Here is a 26,627-nt window from a genome sequence, read left to right on the forward strand (position 1 = left end):
TTTACAGTTGGCTAGGATAAGGGGTACAGGCTGCGGTGGGTGTGGGAGGGAGGCTCACTAGCCCACAGGAGGAGAGAACCTGCTATCCCAGCCTTCTCCACTTCACCCTCTAAGCTAATGAGCTGAGGTTTAGTTAACACCTGCTTACCAGGGAATGGAAGGGCCACTAGAATTGCCTTCATTTGCAAAGAGCAGCGTGTGTTTATGAACTCTTGTGTCTTTTAGAGCTGTCATCTACTTCAATATCCAGGTGGTAAAGGGACAGCGGAAAGTCATCTGCCTCCTCAAGGAGCAGATTAGTAATGTAAGTGTATATACTTGTGTGTGTGTGTGCATGAGCATGTATGTGCATAGGTGCCATGCACTACATACATGTATGGGGTGTATGGCATGTACACAGCTATATGTGACATGCACACACCTGTGTTTGCGTGCACCACCTGTGTACATGGTATGATACATGTGTGGCATGTGCCAACATGAATTGCTACATGTTTACTGTGTGCGTGTGCATGTAGGTGGTATGTGTATATGTATGTGTGTGCATCTATGTATATGTGATGGTGGTGGTGGGTGAACTACAGTCTTGTCCCCTCTGCCTAGTTGTGCCACGTCCCTTTCTCATTCACTGTTCTCTTCTCTGTGTCTCCACTATTCCAGGAGGGAGAAGACAAAATCTTCCTCATCAACAAGCTTCACTCCATTTATGAGAAGAAGGAAGCCAATAGCTAAAGGTCTGAAGCTAAGAGAGTGCAGCTAAGGTGAGAGACCAGAATGAAGGGAAGGGGAATGCAGGTCTGTGGCAGGGGTAGCAGACCTGAGAAGGGAAGGGAGGTACCAACCTGAACTAACTGGCTCTAGCTTGGGCAGAAGATTAGCCTTTTCTTTTCTTTTCTTTTCTTTTTTTTGTGGGGATAATGAGGGTTAAGTGACTTGTCCAGGGTCACACATCTAGTAAGTGTCAAGTGTCTGAGGTCAGATTTGAACTCAGGTCCTCCTGACTCCAGGGCTTTATCCACTGTGCCACCTAGCTGCCACCAGGTTGGCATTTTTTTGAGGACTAGAATATTTTCCTAGGAGCCCAGTGCACTAGTGATGCTTTCTGGCAATTCTCTGTTGTCCAGAGTACTTTTGCACTGCATACAGCTTCTCACCGGGGGCAGGTATGAGGATGCTGATTTCACAGATGAAGCATCTTGAGCCTCAGAGAGGTTAAGTGGTTTGCCTAGGATCACACAGTCAGGGATTAAACCTATCTCTTCTGATCGTTGGTCTGGTATTCTTTATCTTTCCCCACACCCCTGACTACCTTGCTAGTGACCTGCCTGGCAACAGGGCCAAAGAAGATCTCTATTCTGCGTACGGCCCCATCTCCAAGCTAAGGATGACGTGGTGATGTAAGGTGCTAAAATGGAAAGAGTGCTTGATTTGGAGTCAAGAAGACTTGAGTTTGAATCCTCACTCAGATGCTTATTAGCTCTATGACCCTGGGAAAAATGACTTAATCTTTTTCATTTGTAAAATGGGGATAATAATAGCACCTACCTCACAGGGTTGTGAGGCTGAAATAAGATAATGTATGTACAGTTTTTTGTAGACCTTCAAGTGTTACATAAATGCTAGTTGTTGTTGTCATTGCTGTTGTTGTTATCTCATTGGTCAAGAGGACTCTGTTTCTATTCCTCACTTCCATTGACTAGGGAAGGTTATAATCTTGAACAAGCTATTTCCCACCCCAGGTCTCAGTTTCCTCATCTGTAAAGTGAGCGTTGGACTTGAGTACCTCTAAGATCCCTTCCAGCTAGCACTGACGTTCTATCATTTTACAATTGCCACTAGTCATAGAAACACTGAGGGGTGTGTGTGTGTGTGTGTGTGTGTGTTAGAGGTTGAAGGATGTGGAGGGGGAGGGTTTATATTCACATATATATTTTTTTCTAACTATTATGCTATACAGAGTATTTTGTTCAGTTATTTCAGTTGTGTCCAACTCTTCATGACCACATTTGGGGTTTTCTTGGTAAAGATACCAGAGTGGTTTGCCATCTCCTTCTCCAGCTCATTTGACAAATAAGAGAACTGAGGCAAACAGGATTAAGTGACTTTCCCAAGGTCACACAGCTAGTAAAAGTCTAAGGCTGAATTTGAACTCAGGTCTTCCTGACTCTAGGCCCTTCTCTCTATCCACTGTGCCACCTGGCTGCCCATATATACCATAACAGGTAAGAAAAAAAAAATTCATATATAGCATAACATATAAGAAAAATTAGAAAGAAAAAGAATGACTCAAAATTCTGTTTGTACTTCTATTAGAAAGCCCAGTCATTTCTTAGTTTAGGCAAACCACTCTATGTTGAGTAAAAGTCTGTGCAAAAACTTACTGAACCTGAGTTTTTGCTATAGAATACAGTAAGTGAAATTCAAAATTATTTTTATTTATATCAGTCTGGGCACACAGAATTTTATTTTTTAAAATGTAAAAAATTTTTTTAAAAAATAGAAATGAGGGGCAGCTAGGTGGTGCAGTGGATAGAGCACTGGGCCTGGATTCAGGAGGACCTGAGTTCAAATCCAAACTCAGACACTTGACACTTACTAGCTGTGTGACCCTGGGCAAGTCACTTCTTTTTTTTTTTCCAGGGCAATGGGGGTTAAGTGACTTAAACAGGCTTTCTTTCATAAGTGATATTCAACAAGGGACTGCATCTTTGCCTTCTCTCAATTGATTGAAAGATGTAGAGAATGTAAGATCTCATTGTGCTTAATGGTTTGATTATGAAAAAGCATTTTATTTGGTAGAAAAATATGCCACCTTATAGATTCTTTTTTTTTTTTAGAGGCAATTGGGGTTAAGTGACTTGCCCAGGGTCACACAGCTAGTAAGTGTTATGTGTCCGAGGTCGGATTTGAACTCAGGTACTCCTGACTCCAGGGCCGGTGCTCTATCCACTGCGCCACCTAGCTGCCCCTATAGGTTCTTTTTTAAAAAAAGTCTCCCATCCATATATTAAATTCATTTAAGATTCCTTGGCAGATGTAACAATAGAAATAACCTTATTCAGGAGCCTCCTGTTTAATAGACATCAGGCTGGACATAAAATAAGGAGGACATGTAAATATGATGTCAAGAAGGACGACAGATCACTTAAGTCTTCAGTGTACCAGAGGACTCTCTTAAAGCACCACCTGTGTCAGAGACAACTAGGTAGCGTAGTGGATAGAGCACTGGCCCTAGAGTAAGGAGGATCTGAGTTCAAATTTGACCCAAGACACTAAACAGGTATATAACCCTGGGTAAGTCACAACCCCAATTGCCTCAAAAATTAAAAAGAAAGGAAGGAAGGAAGGAAAGAAGAAGAAAGAAAGAAAGAAAGAAAGAGAAAGAAAAAGAAAAGACACTATCTAAGTCCATTATCATCTTCATGTTCTGGATTTGTGATTTTATCAGTGTGAGAAAACCTCTCCTTACTTTGGGGAAGAGTAAAGACTTCCTCACTGAAAATTCCATACACTAACTAAATTACAGGTCCAAACCAAACACTACTTCTGCTACTACTGATAATGAACATTTATTTACATAGCAGTTTTGAAGTTTGGAAAGCACTTGATAAACATTAGCTTAGTTGGACCTCAACAGCCCTATAAATGAGATCTACAGCTATTTTTATCCCCACTTTTCAGATGAGGGAGCAAGGCCAGACAAGGTTAAGTGACTTGTCTGTGGTCACACAGCTTGTGCCAGAAAAACCATTTGAGTCCAGATCTGGCACATTATGCTGAGCTGCTTCTTTGACAAGGGTGGGGGAGAGAGAAAGGACACTTTACGTACATCTGCCAGGCATTGAGGCAGCTGGTAACTCAGTGAATAGAGCCCTGAGCCTGCAGTCAGGAAGACCTGGGTTCAAATATGCCATAAGACGTTTACTAGCTGTGTGACCCTGGCAAGTCACTTAACCTCTGTTTACCTCAGTTTCTTTGCTTGTTAAATGGGCATAATAATAGTACCTACCTATCAGGGTTGTGATGATCAAATATGATATTTGTAAAAAGCACTTCACACAGTGCCTGGCACATAGTGGGTGGTATATAAATGCTTATTCTCTCCATCCCCTCCAAGCTAAGTATTGGTGAGAGCTGCAGCTATGACAGAGGAAGAAGATAAGAGAAGTAGAAAGCCTACTATTGGGAAGCAAATTTGACCTTGTGGGCATTACTCAGACTTTCTGGGATGGGACTTGTGACTCAAAATAGCACTCTGACAATGGAAGAATATACCTTGTTGAAAAAGGAAAAGACTAGATAAAAAGGTATGGGTGTGATGGATTTTATGAGTAGCCATGTGCCTTCTACTTGGGGTTGGGAAGGAAGAATACAATAAATTTAATACACAGATAAGTAAATCTAAGGCAACTTGGAGAGAAAAAGTCACTAAACCCTACTGTCCTCTCACATCATCATCCTATCCTGCTCCTTTTCTCAGCCAAACTCCTAGGAAAAGGTTTTCATGTTCATTGCTTCCACTTCTCTCACTCCTCAACCCACCGGCAGCCTGGCTTTCTGATATCATTACTTAATTAAAACCTCTTTCTCTAAAGTTACCAACAATCCCGTAGTTGCTCATTCTGATAGTTGTTCTGCATCTCCCTCCTTCTTGGTACCTCTGATAGTGGTGACCACTCTCTCCTCTATGGGTTTTCATGATATCATTCTCTCCTGTTTTGTTTTTTTTTTAAGAATCACTTAAAAAAATTTTTTTTGGGGGGTGAGGCAATTGGGGTTAAGTGACTTGCCCAGGGTCACACAGCTAGTAATTGTTAAGTATCTGAGGTCAGATTTGAACTCAGGTCCTCCTGAATCCAGGGCTGGAACTCTATCCACTGCACTACCTAGCTGCTCCATTCTCTCCTGTTTTTACTTCCTACTATTCTGACCATTTCTCAGTTTCCTTTGCTGTCATCCATCTCATGTCCCTTTCCTGTGGTTGTACCCTCCATTGCTGTCCTGGCTCCACTTCTCTCTTTAGATTCTCTCTCCTGGTAAACCTTATCCATTCCTTTGGGCTTAATGATCAACTCCTTGTAAATGGCTATGAGATCTATATATCCATCCTTGGTCTCTCTCCGTAATTCTAGTTCTTCATAACAAACTACCTTTGAATATTTCAAACTGGATAACTCAGAGACGTCACATTCATTGTATCCAAAACAATTCATTATCTTTTCCTCTAAATGCAATCCTCTATTGAACTTCAAATTTCTGTCAAGAGTACTATCATTCTTCCAATTTTGGGGGTTTGTAATTTCAGCAAAAACCCTATATTCCTTACCCTCCCCCAAGTTACATATCTAGTCAGTCATCAATTCTTTTTTGAATATTATTTTATTTTTTCCCCCAATTATATGTCAAGACAATTTTTAGTATTCATTTTTACAAGATTTTGAGTTCCAAATTTTTCTTCCTCCCTCCCCTCCCTTCTTCCTAAAATGTTAGGCAATTATATGTAGTTTATTTACATATATATATATGTATGCAATTATGTAAAACATATTTCCATATTAGTCATAGCTATGAAAGAAGAAACAGATCAAAAGGAAAACAAGTTAAGTTAGTGAAAAAAGTATGCTTTGATCTGCATTCAGAGTCCATCAATTCTTTATCTGGATGTGGATAGCATTTTCCATCATGAGTCCTTTGTACTTGTCTTGGATCATTGTGTTGCTGAGAAGAGCTAAGTCATTCACTTGTTGATCATCATAGTGTTGCTCATACTTTGTACAATGTTTTCCTGAATCTGCTCATTTTACTTTGCATCAGTTCATGTAAGTCTTTCCAGGTTTTTCTGAAATATGCCTGCTCATCATTTCTTATTGCACAATAGTATTCTATTACATTCACATACTATGACTTGTTCAGCCATTCTCCAATGGATGAGCATTCCCTTAATTTCCAATATTTTGCCACCATAGAAAGGGCTGCTATGAATATTTTTGCACATGTAGGTCCTTTTTCCTCTTTTAGGATTTCTTTGGGATACAGACCTAGTAGTAGGATTGCTGGATCAAAGGGTATGCACAGTTTGGTTGCCCTTTGGGCATAGTTCCAAATTGTTCTCCAGATTGTTTGGATCAGTTCACAACTCCACTGACAGTGCATTAGTGTTCTCATCAGTCACCAGTTCTTACACTTTTATCTTTACAACATCTTTGTAATCCATCCCCTTCTCACTATTCACATAGCCATCTGCCACTTTAGTTCAATCCCTTATCCCTTCTCACCTAGAATATTTCAAGGACATTCTTTTTACCAATGACCTCATTGGGTACATACCTAGTAATGGAATCTCTGGGTCAGTTTATTTGCATCATAGGCAGCTAGGTATCTCAGTGGATGGAGCATGGACCTTGTAGTCAGGAAGACCTGAGTTCAAATCCTGCCTTAGACATTTACTAGCTATGTGACCCTGTACAAGTCCTTAACCTCTCTTGCCTCAGTTTCTCATCTGTAAAATGGAGATAATAATAGCACCTACCTTACAAGGTTGTGAAGATCAAATGAGTTGACATATATAAAGCACTTTTCAAACTCTAAAATGATAGAAAAATACTAGCTGTTAATTATTATAATTCCTAGTTTCCTTCCAAAATAATTATATTAATTCACAGCTTTACCAATAATGCAATTTACATACCTAATTTTCCATAATCCCTTCAACATTTACTATTCCCATCAATTTATAATATTTAACATTGTTCTCTGGTTGACTAGGGAGCCTTGCAAAGCCATGAGACCTTCAACAAGTAATTTAACCTCTCAGTGCCTCAGTTTCCTCATCTAAAAAATGAAGCAGTTGTACTGAATTACTTTTTTTTTTTTTTGCAGGGCAATGAGGGTTAAGTGACTTGCCCAGGGTCACACAGCTAGTAAGTGTCAGTACGTTATCCACTGTACCACCTAGCTGCCCTAAAATTTGTTTTAATCAGCCAAAACCCACTTTCTCCCCCTCACCCTATCCCCCTACCATGAGAACACAAAATCAAAACTCTTTGTATGTATGTAATGTGTATACACATTTCCTATGTCCAAAAAAACCCCCACATTTCTCCCACTCTACATTCTGAGTCCTTTAACCTCTCTATCAGGTGAGTAGGATGTTTCATCATTAGTCCTCTGGAATCTCTGTTGGTCATATGCTGATAAAAGTTTAGCACAATAGTATTCTATCACATTTATATACAAAAAACTTGTTCAGTTCCTCAATTTATGGGCACCCCACCCCCAGATTCCCATTCTTTGTTGCCTCAAAGCACTATAAATATTTTTGTGCATCCTTAGAATTTGTTTTACTTAGGACTAATCTATCCTTTAATCTTTCTCTTCCTGTACTTTCCCCTCCCCTTTCCTGCCTTTTCCCCACCCATTTCCCTGTTTGAGTGAAATGTATTTTTGAACCCAATTGTGTGTGTGACACGTGTGTGCTTTTGACTAATTCAGATAAGTGTGGGGTTTTTATCAACTGCTCCCCTCAACCCCTCTTCCTTGTTTGTGTGGACATTCACTTACACATCCTAATTATGAGAGATAATTTTCTCTAATTTTCCTTTCCCTTCCTCCCCGCCCCCAGCATATTCCTCCTCCCTTCTCTTTCCATTCTTTTCTTAAGGTTATCAAGATATAACAGAACTACTCCCAGGCCTTGTGTAATTGGATTCCTTCTGTGAACCTGGTAATGATAGGGATCAGAGGGGACACACCATATAAAAATGTAAACTGTTGAACATTTTTTAGTCCTTAATGATTGCTTGTTCATTGTTACCTTTTTATGTTTCTCTTTATTACTGTGTTTGAACTTCAGAGTTTCTATGCAGCACTAGTCTTATCATCAGAAATGCTTGGCAACCTTCTATTTCATTAAAGATCCATTTCCCACCCCCTGTAGTGTTATACTCAGTTTTGCTAGATGTAAGTTATTCTTGGCTGTAAGCCCATCTCCTTTGCTGCCCAGAATATTGTATGCCAAGTTTTCTACTCCTTTGTAGTGGTAGCGACTAAAACATGTGATCCTGACTGTGGCTTCTCAGTATTTGAATTCTTTCTGGTTTCTTACTATATATTATCTATCATTCATATATGTATATATATATAAATTTCTTTTTTACCCCAAAGCTCTAGATTCTGGCTATAATGTTCCTGGGAGTTTTCATTTGGGAGTTTCTTTCAGAAGGTGACTGGTGAATTCTTTCTATTTTTGCTTTGCCCTCTGGTTCTAAGAGATCTGGGCAATTTTAAGATTTGAAGTAGGGTATTAGGTTCTTTTTTTTTTTTTGGTCATGGTGTTCAGAGAGTGCAATGATTCTGAAATTTTTTCTCCTCCATCTGTTATGTTACTTTTAAAATATATTTTTTGGTTTTTTACTTTGTTTTTAGTATTTCTTATTTCCTCATCAAGTCACTGACTTCTATTTGGTCCATTCTAATTTTTAAGGAGTTTGTTGCTTGGGCAAGGTTTTGTCCAGGTTGTTAATTCCCCTTGCAATTTTTCAATAGGTCTCATTTTTTACCCCAATTTTTTCTTCAAGTGCTTTCATTTACATTTATAAAACAATTTAAAACTCTTTTTAAAAAACCAAAATCCTTGCTTCATCTCTTCTAGGAATGCTAGTTGAATTTTTGTCCAAGCTGTGGAACATAGTAAGCACTTAATGAATTCTTGTTGATTGAATGAATGTACCAATATACTTTCAAGAAGAAATCAGGAGGGGCAGCTAGGTGACACAGTAGATAAAGCACTGGCCCTGGAGTCAGGAGGACCTGAGTTCAAATCTGGCCTCAGACATTTGACATTTACTAGCTGAGTCACTTAACCCTGACTGCCCCACATAAAAAAGAAAAAAGAAAAAGAAAAAAAGAAGAAGAAGAAGTCAGGAGCCAGAGTGGGGAAGGATGATGGATGAGCATCCAGGTGAAGATCAACAAATGTATCAACGGAAGTTACATTGTCATGGGAACATACTATTGACCCCCTAGACATAAGAGGAAATAAGAAAAGGAGTTTGAAAACATTACAATATTGGCAAGGTAGCATGACCCACTACTAATGGCTACTTCAATGATAAGGACATCTACAGGAATACTGTCAAAAAATGGTTTGTTTTAATAGTCTCATTTTTCAAAAGCTGAAGGAAGTGATTAGAGAAGTTTCTATTCTGAACCTTAATTCTGACAAATAAGGAAGGTGGCTAAGGTACAAATAATGGGAACTTTGGAGATAATTGACCACAGTCCCTTAAGGGTTTGTGACTGAGGAGAGGAAAGCCAGCAAAGGCTAATATACCCTTAGATTTTAGCATATCAAATTTCAAAGGTTTCTGGGAAGGGATAGATAGGATTTCCGTCCTAAAATTCTGTAGGGGAAGTTCAGACTGAAATTCTGAACATGCAAGAAATAATTCCAGTGAGGAATCAAATGGGGATCTGTCTATGGCCAATTAAGAAACACAGAGGGGGGCAGCAAGGTGGTGCAGTGGATAAAGCACTGGCCCTGGATTCAGGAAGACCTGAGTTCAAATCCGGCCTCAGACACTTTACACTTACTAGCTGTGTGACCCTGAGCAAATCACTTAACCCTCATTGCCCTGCAAGAAAACAAAAAGAAAAAGAAACACAGGGAACTCATTAACCAATTTAGGTTTTGAGAAGACACATATGGAAGATGCAAGGTCAGTTAACAGATGAATATGAAAGATTGACCTGATCCTGTATGGATAGTATCTCAAGATATAAATGAGCTGAATTTGGCAACAAATACCAAGAACAAAGGTAAAAAAGAGGAGACTTAAAGAAAGGATAAACTTGATACTTAGGGTGGATGGGATAATGAAAAGAAAGTGGGAAATGTTAAAATCAGATCTTGTATCAATTTTCTCTGCTCCTGAAAGGAGAGTCTTTGTGCTGGAAAGGATAGGATAAAAAATGGCTAACAATTGAAACTCAGATGAAAGTTAAGTAAGGATCCAGTTAGTAAATGAGCACTTTGTGGGGTAGCTAGGTGGCGCAGTGGATAGAGCACCGGCCCTGGAGTCAGGAGTACCTGAGTTCAAATCCGGCCTCAGACACTTAACACTTACTGGCTGTGTGACCCTGGGCAAGTCACTTAACCCCAATTGCCTCGCAAAAAAAAAAACAAAACCAAAAAACCAACAACAACAACAAAAAATGAGCACTTTGTAGTCTTCAATTAATTTAGATCATCACACTCAAACTACCAGGGTACTAAAAATCCTGACAAATATGATTGCTGAACTGCTTCTACCAATCTCTGAAAGATCAATGGAAAATGATTTATTTGTTAGAGGGCTAGACAAGGGCAAACATCTTGTGAATCTGCAAACCATAAGTCAATGAGCTTAATTTTGATTTCTGGCAAAATTCCAGAACATATTGTTCTTTTTTTTAAGCTGTCAACTCTCTCTTGCATAACCCTCATTTCTTTTCCCAGATTTTCTTCTTCTCTTATTTGATTTTCAAAATCCTTTTTGAGCTCTTCCAAGAAGGCTTTTTGGTTTTGAGTCCAATTCATTTTCCCCTTTGAGGCTTCACATGTAGGCATTTTGACAGTGTTGTCCTCTTAAGAGTTTGTGTTTTGGCCTTCCCTGTCACCATAGTATCGTTCTATGGTGAGGGTTCTTTTTTGTTTCTTACTTATATTTTAGCTTATTTCATGCCTTTTAAGTTGAACTCTGATCCTGGGTCACAGGAGGCCCTGTCCCAAGCTTCTTTTGCTATGGGCCTGGGGCCTGATCACTGGCTTTTTGCTCTAAGGCTTCAGGAGTTCACAGCCTGGTCACTGCATTGGGGTGACCTAGCCTAGTTGTGCCTGTGGTATAGGGGCTACCCCAGCTGGCACTTTGCTTTCTGTGTTAGGGCCAGAGGCCTCATGACTGGACTGCTGTGCCATTAGCCTCCTGAGCCAGGACTGAGGACCCTCAGCTGCTGGTCTGTGTGGTGGCTAAGAGTCTCCTGCTGTCTTGCCCAGACACTCTCTGTGTTGTGTTGTACTGCATTCCCCTTTTATGAAAGTAAGAAGACCTGAAGTCCTTCTAACTTATCTTAAGCAGGAAGATTGTTTCACTCTATCTTTTTATAAATTCTGTAGCTCCAGAATCCATTTAGAGGCTTGATTTAATGTTTCTGAGGGAAACTTGGAAAAGCTCAGACAACTTCCTGGCTTCTCTCCATCATCTTCTCTAGAACATATTGTTAAAGGGATGATTCGTGAACATTTAGAATGAGAAGCAATTACTATTGGGGATCAGCATGACTTTTTCAAGAATGCTTTATGCCAGACTAACCTCTTTTCTATTTTGGTCAGGGTTATCTTTGTAGATTGGGGGATATTAGAGACATAGTTTATTTAGATTTCAGCAATGTGTTTGACAAAGGTTTGTGTGTGTGTGTGTGTTTTCTACATGGACAAGAAGTTCAGATGAAGGCTAGACAGTAGTAAAGTTGAAAGACTGGACATCATAGTTTAAGGTTGACTTTGAAACTCTTCACTTCTGTAATGAAAGTTATTCTCCCCAGAACAATAGGAAGCCATCACTCTACCCTTTGGATTACATTAGCTTGCATATCTGGAGAGCTTTCAGTTACAGAGTCAATTTGGTTCACTCTGGGGGAGTTATTATTATTTGTCCTTCATTCTTGAAGAGGACCATGACATTGGAGTGATATCATGACTTGCAGTGAATTAGATTTCAGTGAGGGAGGGCTGTGCAAGGTCACCAACCTCTCTCTCCTCCAGAGCCATCTGGTTTCAGTGGCAAGATATATATCAGAATGACTGGAGATGGTCCCAGATGTTTAAGGCAATTGGGGTTAAGTGACTTGCCCAGGGGGCAGCTAGGTGGTGAAGTGGATAGAGCACTGGCCCTGGATTCAGGAAGACCTGAGTTCAAATGTGGCCTCAGACAACAATTACTAGCTGTGTGACCCTAGGCAAGTCACTTAACCCCAATTGCCACACACACACACACACACACACACACACACACACACACACACACACACACACACACACGAAAAAGTGATTTGCCCAGGGTCACATAGCTAGTAATTGTTTGAGGTGAAAATTGAGGTGAAAATTGAACACAAGTCCTCCTGACTCCAGGGCTAGTGCTTTATCCTGTTCACCCTGAGGAGGAGGCAGATGTGGGTTTTGTCATTCACAAACTTTTCAATACACTTTGTATTGGTTATTGTGAGATCATCTCCTATCTCCAGGATGCCCAAGAATCTAAATAGTTTTAAGCTATCAAAGCTTAAAGCTATTAAAGATTTAAGCTACTAGAGCTTTAAATACACTAGGACTTTTGGGATGTCCTGTATATGATTTATAAATAAATATATATGTTGAGGGTGTATGTTAAAAGGTTTGCTCCTATGGGCACTTAATAAAAAAAGTTTGGAGATCATACTTTAGGCTAACCTCATTTTACAAGTGTAGAGTGGGTATGGCACCAATCTCCAACTATTTTCTTTCTTTGAACTGGGGCTGGTTCACTCACCCTCACCTGAATCCACCCTGGCAGGTTGGGGTGGTTCTCTATAGGTTTGGCCATGTGGCTACATACCTGTTAAAATTTAAATGCTTAGGGGCAGCTAGGTGGCACAGTGGATAGAGCACCGGCCTTGGAGTCAGGAGTACCTGAGTTCAAATCCGGCCTGAGACACTTAACACTTACTAGCTGTGTGACCCTGGGCAAGTCACTTAACCTCAATTGCCTCACTAAAAAAAAAAAATCTAAATGCTTAATACATCCTTGTTAATTTGACCCATCTTTGCTCTTGCTTTGACCTGCAGATCCCTGAGGCCCCAAAGTTGAAGCATACTTAAGGCTGAAGAACAAAGGTAAAGGTTCAGAGCTCGAGGCTGACCTGGTCAGAGACCAACCACTGAAATTGGGAATTTATTCAGCAATGAATTCCACTTCCTCTCCCCATTCTCTTTCTTCAAGTTTACTGGGGAATGGCCTGACTTAGTATTTATTTGAAATAAATAGTGTTTTTATTTTGTTTGTTCAAACTGATTTTTTTTTTCTCAGAAGGTGGGGTGGATAGAACAGCTCACAGCCATGTTCTGTGGATTGGGCACAAACACTCTTCATATTTTCTCCCTTGGTACACATGACACTTTTTTTCTTCTATCAAAACTATATATGGGGCAGCTAGGTGGCACAGTGGATAAAGCACCGGCCTTGGATTCAGGAGGACCTGAGTTCAAATCCAGCCTTCGACACTTGACACTTACCAGCTGTGTGACCCTGGGCAAGTCACTTAACCCCCATTGCCCCGCCAAAAACAAAACTATATATAACTGGCAGTATTACCAGAACCCCCAATCAGTAACACATGGTCTGAGAAAGGACATTCTATCTGAAAAGCTTTAACTCCATAAATATCAATTACCCACTGTAGGCCAAGTACCGTACTAACTTGTTGAGTTGTTTCAGTCATGTCTGACTCTTCATGACCCTATTTGGGGCAGAGTTACTAGAGTGGTTTACCATTTCCCTCTCTAGCTCATTTGACAGATGAGGAAATTGAAGGCAAACAGAGTTAAGTGACTTGCCCAGGGTCACACAACTAGTAAGCGTTAAGTGTCTGAGGCTGGATTTGAACTCAGGTCCTCCTGACTCCAGGGCCAGTGCTCTATCCACTGCACCACCTAGCTGCCCCTAGAATTTAAGTTTCTTGAGGGAAAGGACTACCTCAACTAGTTAGCTTCAAGGATTCCCTAGTTCTTCCTTAACAAAAAGAAAAAAATTGAAGGAAAAAGTGAAGAATTGTATGTTTAGGACAGTTTGGGAAATTCTTTCATGAGATGAGCAGCCACAGCAAATGGCTTTGTATTTGAAAGAACGGAAACATTAATGATCTTATTAAATACATATATGTATATATATAATATATATTTTTATAGCTTTCCAAGTCAGTCACATTTCATCTTTGTGAAACATATCTAAAGAAAAACGTTTGTGAGAATAACAATAGTCAGTTACAGTATTCAGGTGCATTAAATTCCATTCTGCGACAACAACAAAAAGCTATAGATCTTTGGACTAAATCAATTAAGATGAAATTTAATAGGGACAAATGTACCTAAGGTTTTACATTTGGCCAAAAAAACCCTTTACAAATCTAAGTTATGAATTAGCAGAGTTCATCTGAAAAAAAAAAAACTTAAGTGGACTGCAAAAGCAATTCAAAGTAGAATAGTCTCAACATGGGGGCAATATGGCAGTAAAGCAAGCTAGCGTGACATTAGGGACAACATCAAAGTATTAAGGAAATGATGGCAATCTTGTACTCTAACAGGTTACATTTGGAGTATTGTGCTTAAGCCTGGGCATCACGGTCTTAAGACTCAAGAGCTCAGAGGAGGGCAAACAAGATGGCAAAGGGCCTGGAGCTCATGGTATATGTTGTTATTGCTGTTTGTCCTTTGTTCTTAAATTTTTTTTTTTTTTGCGGGGCAATGGGGGTTAAGTGACTTGCCCAAGGTCACACAACTAGTAAGTGTCAAATGTCTGAGACCGGATTTGAACTCTGGTCCTCCTGAATCCAGGGCCGGTGTTTTATCCACTGCACCACCTAGCTGCCCCCTTGTCCTTTGTTCTTGAAGAAGACCATGACATCAGAGTTATGTCATGACTTGTAGTGAATTGAAGTGAGGGAGGGCTGTGCAAAGTCACCAACCTCTCTCTTTCAGAGCCATTTGGGTCTAGTGGCAAGATACACATCAAGATGACTGGAGATGGTCCTGATTTTTTTTTTTAAGGCAATTGGGATTAAAGTGATTTGCCCATGGTCACATAGCTAGTTGAGGTCATACTTGAACTCAGGTCCTCCCAACTTCAGGGCCAGTGCTCTATTCACTGCACTACCTACCTGCCTCTCATGTCATATGAAGGGTTGATGAAGGAACTGGGTGGAGGGAGGGCCTGTTTAGCAGAGAGAGGTGACAGAATAGCTATGTTTGGTACTTACTCAGTGAACTATTGTGTGGAAAAGGTTAGGTTTGATTTGATCCAAATACCACAGGGAAACAAATTTAGGCATAGGTTTGACAAATATGAACAGTTCTTTAGAATGAGTAATATTCCAAAGGGGAATAGATTGCTTCAAGGGTAGTGGGTTTTCCTTCACTTATTTTAAACAAAGGTCAGATGACCACTTGTTTGGTTCATTTTATTTTATTTTATTTTTAGTGAGGCAATTGGGATTAAGTGACTTGCCTAGGGTCACACAGCTAGTAAGTGTTAAGTGTCTGAGGCTGGATTTGAACTCAGGTCCTCCTGAATCCAGGGCCGGTGCTCTATCCACTGCGCCACCTAGCTGCCCCTGTTTGGTTCATTTTAAGGGGGGCTCCTATTTGTTGGTATGAACCAGTGATTGACTAGATGGCCAGAGTTCCCTTCCAATTCTGAAAATCTGATTGTGACTCGGTTAGACTATAATTACAGTACTATATTCAGTTTTTGATATACTATATTGGGAGATAGTCTAGGGACTTGAGTACATTTGAGGACTGGTCCAAAGAACTGAGAAGGCTTAGAGAACTCTTCAGACATTTGAAGTTCTGTCAAATTGGGTAGGGACTAGACTTGTTTTGTTTGGCCTTAGATGGGAAGAACTAGAACAGAATAGTAGACATTTTAGAGAAAGAGGTAGTCTCAATTTAAAGAAAAACTTTTAAGAATTAGAGTCATCTTGAAATAGAATTGGCTGCCCTGGCCAAGTTCTTTGTTTCTCCTTCCTTGGAGGTTTGGGATTAGAGTGGAGGGAATTCTTGTTTGGCTGTGAGTTGGATTAGATAGCTTTTGAAGTCCATTCTCTGATTTTGTGAAGTGCCATGTACTGGAGTTGATCTCAGTAGTTGGCAAACAAGGATGAAGCATGTACAGAGATAACTATCCAGGCAGAATGCACTAAGTTCAACATGTTAAGGCTTCTTGGAGATGTCTCGAGTTGGGCCTTGAGGGAACAAGTGATAAATCCATTCTAGGCATTAGGGACAGCATGAACAAAGGCAGTGAGATGGAGAGGGACTTCATTAGATCAGTCTAATTTGGCTGAAATGCAGAGTTCATTAGAAACAATTATGTGAGCGTTATGACGGGAAAGGCAGGTTGGTGCCAAACTGTGGACAGCAGAATGATCAGAGAATGCATGTGAAAGTGTTTTGTGGCTAGAGGCACAAATAGGTACCAACTATTATTACCAACATGTTCCTAGGGAAGTTGGTATTTCTAGGACCGTATGATTTCACACCCTAAAACTAGTTAAAATGTCCTTCTCTTTTTACTAACTTCATTCTCATAGTTTGGCCCCAATTTTTTTCTCCTACTTAAATATACTATTTCCTGCTGTCCTTCTGATGCCATCCAACATAAGTGAGTGTTTCCTAACTTTCACTATTGGCAGCCATTTATTAGTAGGGATTTCTCAGTCAGGTCCAGAGTGCATCTGATGGCCTCTGAAGTCCCTTGCAATTCTGAGATTCTGTCAAAATCAAGGTAGTTATTTTATGTTCAGTATGAAAAAAACAAAGGGGTAAAAAAGGGTGTCATAATCAAATTTTATTCAGGTTAATTCCTACGTTAATCAGGTTGATCTCCCTGATACAAGACTTTTGGTCATAAGTGAAAATGAGCCAATGGTTTGATAGTAGTAGCAGATACCTGATACTGTTCTTAGATACCGTACAATAAATATTACTGGCTTGTTGACTAAAACAGATTTATATGAGAAAGTACAAATGCCAGATTTTTATGGGTGAAATAGTGTACTATCTGTTAATCCTCTTAGTAACTATTTTTAAGTTTCTTAATTAAGTGCAAAATAATATCCTATAAATCAGACCATAAACAGTGGAAATTTCACACCTAGCAACTATACTTATTCTCATAGAAGGTAAGTGCGTTACAAAAAGGTTGGAAATTTCTAAAAACTAATCTTTTACTAACTTCAACACATGAAGTGACAAATATTTTTTATAGTCTTTGCTTTAAAAAAAAGTCACATTTATTTGAACAGCCAAGAAAAAAATTGCAATTTATTAAGTATCAATGAAGCTTCGTACTTTTGAAAGCAACTTTCGGTGCATGTTCTTCAACAATCACATTCTATGAGGAAAAAACATTAAAAGCCACAAACTTTTTAAAAAAAATCTCAGAGTTACAGACATCTTTAATGCAAAATAAAAGACAAAAATTAAACAGATTTTTTTACTTCCATCCCCAATTTTAAAATATCAGTTGTTTTTCTACAACTCAATGCTAGACTTCAGCATGGAAAACTGTATGTATATAAGCACACACACCCATATATTTGATATACATATTCAGCTATATAGATCAAATATATATAATGTATGTAATGGCAATGAGATGCAATTACTCTGAGGAAGTTTTATTTAGCTAAATACACTACTAAAACTTGAGGAAAAAAGTATTGAACCCAGTTTGTGCATAGTTCATGATCCTCTATAAAACCAGCTTTTGTTGATTTGCCATCTTTCAGGACCCTCTTTTTTTTTTTTTGATAAAACCATTAAAAAGCTAATTAAAAAAAAATGTAATGCACAAGTTTCCTGATCCAAGCAGGCAGGGAGCACAATGTTCATATATATATTTAAAAACATACTTGACAGTATGCTATTCCATTGTCTTTCTTCCTTTCAAAACAATCAAAACATTGATCATTTTTAAAACATAAAGCAATTTTTTTTAATATATAAAGCACTCTTCAAACATCTATTTCTTTTGAGTCCATTATTTGGTAAATATGTAACTGCTACACATTAGATTAGGTATTTTTTTGTGTCTCTTTTTTTGTTGTTGTTGTTTTTTTTTTAATAATATCTTCAGTGCTAGGAGTTGGGTTTAAAAATACATGAAATGGTGTGGAGTTGCTCCTCGGGAAACCCGGCTTTCCTGAGACCTCTTCCACCATGTGCAAGATAGTGACCACAAAGTTTTCGCCACTTTGACGAAGAGGAATAAAAAAAAAATAACAAAAAGTACACAACAATGGCCAAAGAAAGGATAATATAACAACACTGTTCAATCCCAGAGCTCTGAAGTAGCATATCTTCATTCTGAAAATAGGTTTCTTTAGCGATGGAAGTCTTTTTTTTTATTCCTTTTAAAATTTTATTTTAAAGTTTGAAGGAGAAAAAAAGGTCTGTAAACAGGTGGGAGCCAAACCATTGGCTCCTCTAAAAGCAGTCTAAACCTATGTCCCAAGTGCTTGTTTCTGTTCCAGCTTGCAGGGAACCATCCATTCTTTACAAGTATCTATGGCCACAGTTCAAAAAGTTTTTTTTTTTAATCTTTATATCCAGAATGGAAAAATGGTGCAATACTCCGGTAATAATTTTCTTGCATTAGTCCACAATAAAAAGCTGCTAAAGGTAGGTATACATATTATTTTCCAGAGATACACAATGTAATTTAAACGCAACAACAGAGTCCTTGAGTAAACATTTACACATGAATTGTCGCTGACCCATCCTATTAATTTTTTCAGACATATAGGATTAGCTACGGGAAGGGTTGCTGACACTCAGTGCAAAGTTAGAAGCTAACAACAATTAAACGTTTGACCAATGAGGAAAAAAAAGCATATACTGAGTAAAAGGGAAAAAACCCCACATTGTTAAATCATTCATACACTTTCTCACATACACACATGTGCACACACACACACACACACACGCACGCACGTACACACACACTTCTGTTCCAACACACACAATAGTATATGAAGTTAGAAATTTTTTCCTAGAGCCTGTTTCTGTATATTGATGTCAACCTGGAAGTGTAAAATTAGACTTAGAAAGTGTTCACATTTCATTATTGGCCTGCTGGATTCAAGTATTTGCATGTTTGATATGTTTTTTTTTTAAACTTTTTCTATTTTGGGGGTTTAAAAAAATGACATGGAAAAGTAACCAAACAAGGGAAATGTGCATAGGCGGATCCCTGGGAGCAGAGAATAGGAAACTCTCCCCCCCTCCCATTTAACCTGTACTTTACAGTCATGAGTCACCATTCAGATGCATGACTTTACTGTACCAATGATATAACCATGCTCTATGTCCTTCTGATGACTGGGTCCGCCTCTGGTAATGTGCATAATAGTCACAGGCTCATTTTAAATAGGCTTTCACTTCTCCCTCCCACCCCCTCCCCACCTTGATAAAATAACCCTTTCCAGCCCACAATCTGAAAAGTGCCCTTCATGATAGAACTATTCTAAGCAGCTTTTATACTTAAAAAAAAAATACAAAACACAAAACATACCATATAAACATAAGACAACATAAAACAAAAAGCCATGGAAAAAACAACCTGTCATTAGCATTTGAAACTGACCAAAAGTAGCCCATACTGTTTTCATAACAGTTCACAAGGACTTTGGCAGAGTTTCATAGTCAATATTGGACAGAGGTACTAAAAAAGGGCTGCCAGTCTGGTCTATTAAAGCTGGATTCTTCGTGAAGCCCTGGACTGGAAAGGGTTATCCTTTTTTTCCTTTAGTGCTGATGATTGTTATTTCCATTTCATTGATCTGTTTTCCTAGATACTCTCCCCACTGAGAAGGTCACCAGGAAGCAGAGTATTTAAAGGTGTAGGGCTTCCAATAACTCTGCCATCATCAGTGCTTGGAGGGCCCCAAAGGCTGCTGGAGTATTGAGGAACTCCACCCCAGAGCAGATCACTGCTTCCTTTGCTTCCCAGGCATGGGGTGTTCCAGTGGCCTGCATCATTTCGCACCAATCCATGAGAACTGCTTGTGGAGCCCATACGAGTCTGATTGGTTCCAGTGTTGGACTGCCAACTGGAGGTGGGTGGCAGTGGTTGGCCTTGTGCTAAGAAACGGTTTACTTCTTCTTCACCAGCGAACTCAGCCAGTATGGTAGTGTTTCCTAAGACACACCTAGAACAAATAAGATAAAGTAATAAGACAACCACCCCATTTCTCAAGGTATATTTTGATTTTCAATTAAGCAGTCATGGAATCATAGATTTTTAGAGCTAGAAGAAATAATTTAGTCTAACTTCCTTTTACAGAAGAAGAAACTAAGGACCAAAAAGGGAAAGAAGCTTGTCCAAGATCATATAGCTAATCTGTAGTACAGCTGAGACTAAAACTCTGGCCTCTTCTCTGCAAGAGGATATATTTAATGGTATCTCTACTTACATTATGCTACCTTCCACTTTACAACTATATATAAAAATATAAGTCCTTGGGACCATTTTTCTTTCCTGGGAAAAATAGCAAAGGATTATGATATATATTTCTACATCTTTCTGGTAATTTATCTCTGCTACCCTCAAAACCAATATAAATGGAATTTATGCATTTTCTCCCATTTTCTCTTTTTTCATCAGCTATATCTTCTCTTAGTACATTTCCTTCTTTAATAAGTACATGAACTTTTTCAGTCCACAAGACTAGGGAACTATTTAGTAAAGGTATAATTTAAATGTTGGGCTTTGCCATTCAAGAACAAGGCATTTTCTAACCTCAACTCAAAATTCCAGATCTAGTTAATGACACTCAACAAGGGGTCACTTCCCTATTTATCTTTAAGAGAGTTCAGACATTTCTTAATTAGGGAAAAGTACTGTTAAAAGTACCATGGACAAAATCATGTAGAATATTTCAGTTACAAATAGTTACATTTTAATTTTATGAATGGGAATGAAAGTTTTTTTTTTTTTTAGGAAGCTTTTACTTAAAGGAATGCCCAACCACACCCAAACAAGAAGTGCAGCAATTTAAATTTAGAAGAAAGAAAAAATAACCAATGTTGCGCAGACTACTCTTGATACTGTAAAAAAATCTAATGCTGTTCCACACCCACGAAGAAATTAGAGAAGAACCGTACATATGCAGAGACTTTTGAGCTTTGGCAGCTTCTTCCTTGGAACTATATCGGACCACAGCATTTCCTTGAGTCAGGTTCAGGTGGAATGTAATGAGAGGACCATGTTGCAAACACAATGTCCTCAGTGTAGAACCATCAATCTAATTGAGGAAAACAGACCAGGGTTTTTCTGTTATTATCTGTCATTTTTTTCTGTTAAGTAATTACTTATTTTATATCACAGTCATTTCTGCAAGCAATCTCCCACCTACCACTGAACCTTCCCTTATTTTCTTTCAAATTTTAAAAAAATGTATCATGAACTTGACAAACATCAACAAACATGAACATTTCCTTATACAAATATGAAACAAAGATCAGGAAAAGAGCCCTCTCTTGTAAAGAAAAACAGTTAAGCAAAAACTTGATTTTATCAAGAATACATCAGAATAAATTCAGGATTGGAATCCCAATTACTCGACCTAAAAAGTGCTTTTGAACCATTTAATGCACAGTCTAATGCAATTTTGTAGTGCCAATGTCATTTCACATATTCTTTATGGATGGATTTTCAAACTATATTTTACTAACTAAAACTAAGCACAGAAAAAGAAAAGGATCATGGATCCAGACAAGACATTAGGAAAACAGAAGTCAGGTATCAAGTGAATTTAAACCTAGACTAAGAAAAGAAAAATTAGCGTTTATTTTTTCTAACTAGGCTGGTTTATAAAAGGTCCTATGCCAAATTTATACTTTAGAGTACCTAACAGCACTATAATCCTGGGTATTCACAAGAGAAAAGTAGGTGGGTGGTCACATGGTTAGGGAATGATACTATGATGCTAGAGATCTGATTAGTGATTCAGATGACATCTTTACCCTAAACAGATCAGTTAACTTGACTAAAGTATTATTAAATGGATCCAATATAATTTAGGCAGTTTTAACAAGTTGGCCTTTAGATACATATCTACATATTTTTGGGAAACTGGGCCTATCTCACAGGCTAGAAGTAAAGCAGGCATTCCTGGGCTCAGCATAATCAGCACAGAAGCTTTAGCCTGCTCCATTTCCTACTAGGGCTGGTTGCTTCCTTCTCAGGCACTTTGGTGACCCCCTATTCCTTGCAGTTCACCATATTCACGATAGAATTAGATATGACACCCAATCCCTTTAGCCCACTGCAGCTCAGGAGTCCCAAGATCAAGCAATTCACCAGCTCTCCAGTAGCAGAGATTATAGGCCTGTGCCACCACATGCAAAATTAAAGAGCAAGTCAATACCTTCTCTGCAACTTATAATCTTAGAAAGTTGACTAGAGCGATGACTTGTCCTAGATCACACAGACAGTACGAGTCAGGTCATTCATGATCTAAGACCAACTCTCAATCCACTATATCCTAGCTTCTTAAGCTGTAGGTAACTGTAACTGAATGTGGGGGTTGTAAAAAAATCTGGCAACAGTAAAAGGTTATATATACCTATTTTATATGCCTACATAGCCAGAGTTGTGGAAAAATTTCTTAGGTGAGAAAGGGTCATGAGTGGAAAAAGTTTAAGAAGCCCTGCACTATATTATGCAGCCTCTTTCTTAAAAAAATTTAAAAGACAGATAGAAATTCACAAATGTGTACTGGCATGTATCTACTCCTAAGTGCCTTTCCGATCTCGACCTTGAAAGTTTACATTGAATTACTGGCCTCTATACATTAATTATAAGCAGATCTACTTGTTTCCATGTATGAAAGAAGGGAATCTCCTTGCTAAGGTGACTAGTGGGCCAGCCCTGCTCAGCAGCATCTCACTCGTGGATGCTCCTATGCTACCACTGGTAGTGCATTCTGCCTACCTGGGGTGTGAGGTTACGGAGGACCAGCCAGCTGCTCGTTCTTCCTGAACTGTCAGTGCTCCAGGCAGAACCTGCACAATGAGCCCCACCCCCCAACCCCCATGAGAAAACATTGTTAGAAAGGAGGGCAATAGGACATATTCATTCTGGTTTCTAGCTTTACCCATAATTTGTGGCAACACAGGTCAGCATTCCATGCTATAAAATACTATGTTCTTTTTTTTTTTTTTTTGGTGAGGCAACTGGGGTTAAGTGACTTGCCCAGGGTCACACACAACTAGTAAGTTTCAAGTCCTCCTGAACCCAGGGCTGGTGCTTTATCCACTGAGCCATCTAGCTGCCCCTTAAAATACTATGTTCTTTAAAACAGAAGTTTTCTTCCAAGTCTCCAGGGAAATACAAAATTAAAAAAAGAGAAAGCCCCAAACCTTTTAAGCATTTGTTTTCTACCTATGTACTCAAAAATGATTTTTGCTTCATTTTATTGCACATAAAGGTTGTCCAGTAAAGTTGGGTATACAGTACTTATTGAGATCTTTGTAAAATGTTATAAATGTACAGCAAGAAGATACTGAAAATGTATCTCTTTGACTATGTAATGCTGGTCTTTTTGTGACTATTTTTGACATAAAACATAAAATAACAATTACATCCTGAGATAAGGGTGGTTCAGGCTGGATAGCCTGTGCCCCCTCTGACCCATGGCTTCTGAATCTCAAAGGGGCTTTGGGAGTCCTCTTATATACAGCTTGAGACTCTGTAGTGGTTTACTAGAACTTGCAATCTTTGAATTGGTTTGGAGTCCAAGGGTAGATGGAGGTTGTAGAATCCTCACAAAAATGCATTGTAGAGACCATGGTGAAAAGGATAGAAAAAGGTTGCAATGCCCCCGGAGAATGCTGAAATATCCTACTCTAAGAAACACATTAACAATGAGCACTACCACACTTCCCACTGTTGCAAACCAAGAATCACGGCATACCAGAGGAGTAAGAGCTGGTCCAGCCAAGTGGACTGGTACCCCAGGTAGAAGAGGGCTTGGTGTTTGTTAAGCCTGGAGGAGGTCTAGTAGGTGCAGTAGTGTTTCTGGGTACCTTCCACAGTTCATGAGACAGAGAGGCTTGTGTGTGAGAAACTGGGCCGGAGGACCATGTAGATTTAATGTCTGACAGTTTACCTATAAAATCAGACACATAAAACTTGCATACACATATGAATAATATAATTTTTAAATTGTAAAAACATGTTCTGATTAGGAGAAAACCATCAAGACATTTCATTAATATTCCAAAGCCTGGAGCTCTGAAGTAAAGGAATATCGCAATAAGTAAATGCAGAATTTTGTAAAACATCCTGAAGTAAAACATCATTATGAATACTATAATTTTAATTTCTATTCCCAGACAGTTGTAAGTAATAAGGTGCCTCCTATACCTAAGAAAACTAGTACAGCCTACAACAATTTCTAAATTTATTAGTTTCCTGAGTTGCTCAAATAACCCTAATTTGGTACCATGAAAATCGTTAAACAGTTCAACTTCTGCTAACAAACATGCACCCAATTAATCAAGTTGAAAACAGGCAAACACATGAATTCCTTTACATGGCTTTTAAAAAAATACAACAAGGAAATATCCTGTGGGCCAAAGTCTGGCATTTGTTTAATAGCCACATATTTAAATACCTTTTAATATCATTATGACACATAAGGCTGTCTTTAAAAAACCTATTCTCAGTTATCTTATGAAATAAAAATTAGGAAATTGGAGATAGCTTTTAATTAAGATCACCACAGGGATCATGAAAAAACCCCTCCTGTCTGAATGGTTCAACTCTAGAATAGAAGAAAAACAGAAAACAGGTAGTTGCCAATATTATCAAACATTCTTTCCTCACACTGCACTGGGTTCATTCATACAAAAGAGCACAGGCATAGTAAATTTACCCAATAATACTGCCTACTTCACTCAATGAACAAATATAATACAGAAAACCAAAGCAAACTGAAAAAAAATGCTTTCCCAAAAAGGAAAACATACAAAATATGACTGTGGATTTATTAAATGAAAGCATTATTTTTTTTAAAAAGTAGGTATTTTGTGAATTCCTTAAAATTTATTAAATGTTATGACTGAATAAAAACATAAGATGATATTTGCTACTTTAAAAGCAGCATAGCTAAAATGTATAAAATGCTTTAAGGTTTACAAAGCACTTTACATATATTATTGGCTCCTCAGAACATTCCTGGGAGGTAGGTGCTATTATTATCTTCATTTTACAGATGGAGAAACTGAGGGTGAGAGAGATTAAGTGATATGCCCAGGGTCACACAGTGTTTTGAGATAGAACTCAAATTCAGATCTTCCTGACTACAACTTTAGCACTCTCTCTACCCACCATAACACCTAGATGCTTAAATTTAATTCTGTTTTTTACTGAGTGACTGGTATAAAGACACACATTCCTATGTTCATTGTTTTTTTTTTCTCCCCTTTCAAAATGGATAAAAAGATCCTATTGGAAATAGGAAAATTTTGGACAGAAACGTAGCAATCCCTCCCTATTGCTCTTAAGGAACTATATCTATTCATTAAATTTGACTATGGAGGAAGGGAAAAGGGAATAACCAAAGGCACAAATATACAGCTATATGAACCTATAAATAATAATATATACATATAAATAACATATACTATATTGCGCGCGCGCGCACGCACACACACTCACACTCACACACACACACACACACACACACACACACACACACACACACACACACACACACACCCATGTGCCAGGCACTCTGCTTAGCACTTCACAAATAATGTCTCATTTGAGCCTCACAACAACCCTGGGAAGTAGATGCTGTTATTATCTCCATTTTACATTTGAGAAAACTGAGATGGAGAGAAGCTAAATGACTTATCCAGGGTCACACAGCTAGGAAATGTCTGATATTGGATTTGAACTTGGGTCTTCCTGACTTCTAGGTCTTGTACTCTATTCATTGTGCCACCTAGTTGATTGTATAATATGTTCAAATCTTAAGCCCTATATATCGGCTGATCATTGTCAGTTTTCTAATTAAAATCTTCAGATTTGACCACATATTTCCATAAAGTCTCATTAAAAGGGGTTGTTTATTTAAAAAAAAAAACACCTTTGGATTCTAAAGTGATATAGAAGTATTTTAGCAAATATGTTGAAATGATGGAAAAAGTGCTACACTTTTGGTGCTGAGAGCAAACATAGGGATCTGCTAAACTACTACCTTTCCTTGATTTCTTATGTGGCATTTAACAGGCATACCACTTTTTTGAAGAAATGCTTTCTGGCAAGAGTTATGATTAGCTAAATGCTATATGGATACTAATCTTAAAGTCACATCTACTCAGAAAAAAGATCAGAATGACCTACCTGAGAAGCCTTTGAAGATTTTTCTTCAGGAGGTACAAAAAAACTAAATGAAAGTAGAAAGACCATTTTCATACCTGTAACACTAGGTGCGGATGCAATGCTGCTGAAAGAGCTACTGTAGCCAGAGGCACTAAGAGGCCAGGCACTCGATGAAGGCAGCGTGGCATTCTGAGATGATGTTGGGGATGACCCTGCAGAACCAGCAAAGAAGCAACTAAGAAAGCTGGGCCAAATGTTTGCTGTATCAGCTGTCCTACCTTCAGCAGGTGGGAATATAAGCCAGTAAAAGAACTTTCCTGGAACTTGCCCTTTTTTGGTAAATGATCTGAATTCAACTTGGGGGGGGGGGCGGGCAGACTCAGGGACATTCTTTAAGTTGAGTTCTATCCCTTCTCCCCAGATCTCTGTTCTTAGTAGGCA

General features: G+C 38.7%; 2 protein-coding genes across 2 annotated transcripts in view; one reads left to right on the plus strand and one right to left on the minus strand.

The window, feature by feature from the left end:
• The window catches only part of TMC6 (transmembrane channel like 6), a 49,842-nt gene extending 36,789 nt beyond the window's left edge, over window positions 1-13,053 (plus strand). The window contains 3 exon segments of the mRNA XM_043964547.1: window positions 226-304; window positions 661-761; window positions 12,860-13,053. Of these exon segments, the coding sequence (XP_043820482.1) occupies window positions 226-304; window positions 661-732 (151 nt within the window). The 3' untranslated portion in view covers window positions 733-761; window positions 12,860-13,053.
• Window positions 13,054-18,202: 5,149 nt separating this feature from the next.
• The window catches only part of TNRC6C (trinucleotide repeat containing adaptor 6C), a 166,248-nt gene continuing 157,823 nt past the window's right edge, over window positions 18,203-26,627 (minus strand). The window contains 5 exon segments of the mRNA XM_044001379.1: window positions 18,203-20,001; window positions 20,957-21,096; window positions 22,788-22,858; window positions 23,770-23,964; window positions 26,282-26,421. Of these exon segments, the coding sequence (XP_043857314.1) occupies window positions 19,641-20,001; window positions 20,957-21,096; window positions 22,788-22,858; window positions 23,770-23,964; window positions 26,282-26,421 (907 nt within the window). The 3' untranslated portion in view covers window positions 18,203-19,640.

Source organism: Dromiciops gliroides, chromosome 4 (genome assembly GCF_019393635.1).
Source record: "Dromiciops gliroides isolate mDroGli1 chromosome 4, mDroGli1.pri, whole genome shotgun sequence".
Taxonomy (NCBI): Eukaryota; Metazoa; Chordata; class Mammalia; order Microbiotheria; family Microbiotheriidae; genus Dromiciops; species Dromiciops gliroides.